Source organism: Rhinatrema bivittatum, chromosome 16, assembly GCF_901001135.1.
Source record: "Rhinatrema bivittatum chromosome 16, aRhiBiv1.1, whole genome shotgun sequence".
Lineage (NCBI taxonomy): Eukaryota > Metazoa > Chordata > Amphibia > Gymnophiona > Rhinatrematidae > Rhinatrema > Rhinatrema bivittatum.
Window position 1 is genome coordinate 5355996 of NC_042630.1, and position 4291 is coordinate 5360286.

The following is a 4291-nucleotide window of genomic DNA, read 5'->3' on the forward strand; positions in this document are numbered from 1 at the left end:
TCCTTCCTGTGCCTGTAGCTTGCCTCTTCCTCCTGGCTTACCCCCTTCCTTCCTGTGCCTGTAGCTTGCCTCTTCCTCCTGGCTTACCCCCTTCCCTCCTGTGCCTGTAGCTTGCCTCTTCCTCCTGGCTCACCCCCTTCCTTCCTGTGCCTGTAGCTTGCCTCTTCCTCCTGGCTCACCCCCTTCCCTCCTGTGCCTGTAGCTTGCCTCTTCCTCCTGGCTCACCTCCTTCCCTCCTGTGCCTGTAGCTTGCCTCTTCCTCCTGGCTCACCCCCTTCCCTCCTGTGCCTGTAGTTTGCCTCTTCCTCCTGGCTCACCCCCTTCCTCCCTGTACCCGTAGTTTGCCTCTTCCTCCTGGCTCACCCCCTTCCCTCCTGTGCCCGTAGCTTGCCTCTTCCTCCTGGCTTACCCCCTTCCCTCCTGTGCCCGTAGTTTGCCTCTTCCTCCTGGCTCACCCCCTTCCTTCCTGTGCCTGTAGTTTGCCTCTTCCTCCTGGCTTACCCCCTTCCTTCCTGTGCCTGTAGCTTGCCTCTTCCTCCTGGCTCACCCCCTTCCTTCCTGTGCCTGTAGTTTGCCTCTTCCTCCTGGCTCACCCCCTTCCTTCCTGTGCCTGTAGCTTGCCTCTTCCTCCTGGCTTACCCCCTTCCTTCCTGTGCCTGTAGCTTGCCTCTTCCTCCTGGCTCAACCCCTTCCTTCCTGTGCCTGTAGCTTGCCTCTTCCTCCTGGCTTACCCCCTTCCCTCCTGTGCCTGTAGCTTGCCTCTTCCTCCTGGCTTACCCCCTTCCTTCCTGTGCCTGTAGCTTGCCTCTTCCTCCTGGCTTATCCCCTTCCTTCCTGTGCCTGTAGCTTGCCTCTTCCTCCTGGCTTACCCCCTTCCCTCCTGTGCCTGTAGCTTGCCTCTTCCTCCTGGCTCACCCCCTTCCCTCCTGTGCCTGTAGCTTGCCTCTTCCTCCTGGCTCACCCCCTTCCCTCCTGTGCCTGTAGCTTGCTTCTTCCTCCTGACTCACCCCCTTCCCTCCTGTGCCTGTAGCTTGCCTCTTCCTCCTGACTCACCCCCTTCCCTCCTGTGCCTGTAGCTTGCCTCTTCCTCCTGGCTCACCCCCTTCCCTCCTGTGCCTGTAGTTTGCCTCTTCCTCCTGGCTCACCCCCTTCCCTCCTGTGCCTGTAGTTTGCCTCTTCCTCCTGACTTACCCCCTTCCCTCCTGTGCCTGTAGCTTGCCTCTTCCTCCTGACTTACCCCCTTCCTTCCTGTGCCTGTAGCTTGCCTCTTCCTCCTGGCTCACCCCCTTCCTTCCTGTGCCTGTAGTTTGCCTCTTCCTCCTGGCTCACCCCCTTCCTTCCTGTGCCTGTAGCTTGCCTCTTCCTCCTGGCTTACCCCCTTCCTTCCTGTGCCTGTAGCTTGCCTCTTCCTCCTGGCTCACCCCCTTCCCTCCTGTGCCTGTAGCTTGCCTCTTCCTCCTGCCTTACCCCCTTCCCTCCTGTGCCTGTAGCTTGCCTCTTCCTCCTGGCTCACCCCCTTCCTTCCTGTGCCTGTAGCTTGCCTCTTCCTCCTGACTTACCCCCTTCCCTCCTGTGCCTGTAGCTTGCCTCTTCCTCCTGACTTACCCCCTTCCTTCCTGTGCCTGTAGCTTGCCTCTTCCTCCTGGCTCACCCCCTTCCTTCCTGTGCCTGTAGTTTGCCTCTTCCTCCTGGCTCACCCCCTTCCTTCCTGTGCCTGTAGCTTGCCTCTTCCTCCTGGCTTACCCCCCTTCCTTCCTGTGCCTGTAGCTTGCCTCTTCCTCCTGGCTCACCCCCTTCCCTCCTGTGCCTGTAGCTTGCCTCTTCCTCCTGGCTCACCCCCTTCCCTCCTGTGCCTGTAGCTTGCCTCTTCCTCCTGGCTTACCCCCTTCCTTCCTGTGCCTGTAGTTTGCCTCCACTTCTCCGCAACCCTCCCACCTCTCCAGTGCATTCACAATGATTGCAGGCTACACAGTCTGATGCTTTCATGGTTCCCAGGCTGTGCTCTGCCTACCAACAAAGAGGTAGGCGATCTCTAATGGCCATCAGGTAAACAAAAATGAATAGATGCCTTGATCTTTTTCAAATATTTATTAAAGAAGTGACGTATAGACATATTCATAAAAATGGCCGACTCAGGCCGAGTTTCTCAGCTCAACAGCCGCTGCCTCAGGGGCTTAGACAATCAAGAATCTCAGATGAGTTTAAAATCATCAAGGGAAGGTCACTGTGAACCAACGCTGAAAGATAACTTGCAAACGCCTGTGAAGATAGACAAATAAAGAGAAGCATCACCGCTCAACTAAATCGTCAAATGAAGGGATTTATAAAGAGTGTTGGGGGAGAATAACCGATGAAGTACAACATTTGTTAAAAAGACGCTAACAGCAAGTTCATACAACGCTGGAATCCAACTGAGGGAGAACGAAAGGAAGAGCCTGTTTGATGGTCTGGTGGGGTGGAGAGAGACAGCCATTCGAGAAACAGCTTTCTAAGATAAGTAGTTCCGACTATAGATTAGAACAGTGTACATCCCCTGAGGAAAGACCGTGTTAGGTCAGAAACAAAGCCTTGTCGGGTGGATAACTAACAGATGCTTTATAAGTTGGTATTAATTTAGAATATGGACTGTAAACAATATGGACAGTAACAGATTAATGGATTCGTCTAACACTCTTGAAAAATGTATGCAAATGATTTTAATATCCATAGCGCACATTTCATAAAAAAAAGATATTCACGGATGGAGGTGGATTGTTCATGATTAAAAACATCTGATACATTACAAGGTAGTAACGTCATGAGAAAATTTATGAAACGTTCCACCTTCTCCTTTAAAAATTTATTTTGCGAAAAAAATTATCTTCAAGATATTTTTAAAGTATAGTTCACAACATTAATAAAAAAAAAAAACCCCAAAAATAATAATGTGAATTACATCTAGATTGGACATTGCTTAGTGAGTTGGAGATGTTTATCTTAGGGGATGAAAATTTCAATTTTTTTTCATTCTTCCTTTTCCCAAGGATATACACAATTAAAGCTTTATGAAATCATTGTCTTAATCAGGACAGTTCTGTATCATCCTAGGTACGAAACTAAGGAGCTTACTGGTTGATAATGATTTTCTTCCTAAGGCTCTTTGCAAGGCTACTTTTATCTCTCGGTTTCTCAAGCTGTAAATAAACGGGTTTAGGAGAGGGATTGCAAAGATATAACCCACGGTTACCAGTTTTTTCTCTTTCATAGAGTCCACTGCCCTTGGCTGCACATATACGCCTACCATGGTCCCATATGACATAATAACGACCATGAGGTGGGAGGAGCAGGTGGAGAAGGCCTTGCGTCTCCCCGCTGTGGAACGGATCCTCAGGATGGCGGAGATGATGAATCCGTAGGACGTCAGGGTTAAGAGACACGGGATGAAGGCTGTAAACCCCCCTTCAGCAAAATTCATCATTTCGATGACAGAGGTATCCGAGCAAGAAAGCTTCATGAGAGCCATGAGGTCACAGAAGATGTGGTCAATTACAGTGGAGTCACAGAAAGAAAACCGGGATATAACGACGGCGTGAGACATTATCTCCAGGAAACCTGCCGTCCAGGAGCCAGCTGCCAGAAGAGTGCAGACTCTCTTGCTCATGATCATGGTGTAACGCAGGGGATGGCATATTGCTACATAGCGGTCAAATGCCATGGCGGTGAGAAGAAGAAATTCCACCCCAGTCAGGGACAGAAAACAATACATCTGCAAGATACATTGACTGAAAGATATGCCCTTGCTGTCTATCAGCAGGATGCCCAGTAATTTTGGCACAGTGACAGTCAGGGAAGAGATATCCAGGGCGGACAGGTTGGCCAGGAAGAAATACATGGGGCTGTGCAGGTGCTGGTTGGCACAGACGACGTAGATGATCACGAGGTTCCCCAGCACGGCCAGCAGGAACATCAGGGTGAAGATGGTGAAGAGCGGGAGCTGCAGCTCTGGGAATTCAGAGAAGCCCAGGATCTGAAATTCTATAGCCCAGCTACCATTCCCCGTTCCTCTGCGTTCCAGCTCCATGGCGTGCCAAGCTAAGCAGGCAGGGAGAAGGTGAGAAAGAGAAAGAGAAAGACAGTGACACCAAGACCAAACCATGGAATGCAATCACAACGTCCCAGATTTGTAGCCTTGCAAAAATTGCATATTTTATGGTGAAATTGCTACCTATTTTCCTGGAGGAAATTGGGATCTTTGGAGGATTTGTGGGAGTTCTTAATGTAGTGGCAGAGGAGTTTTCTAGACCTTGCATGC

At 50.7% G+C, this 4291-nt stretch overlaps 1 protein-coding gene across 1 annotated transcript; it reads right to left on the reverse strand.

Moving 5' to 3' along the window:
* Window positions 1-3104: 3104 nt before the first annotated feature.
* On the reverse strand, window positions 3105-4060 carry LOC115078470 (olfactory receptor 8D4-like). Its single transcript, XM_029581382.1, has 2 exons — window positions 3281-4060; window positions 3105-3173 (listed from the first exon to the last, which is right to left on the reverse strand). Exons 1-2 carry the CDS (start codon window positions 4058-4060, stop codon window positions 3105-3107), a joined length of 849 nt encoding a protein of 282 aa, XP_029437242.1.
* Window positions 4061-4291: the final 231 nt, after the last annotated feature.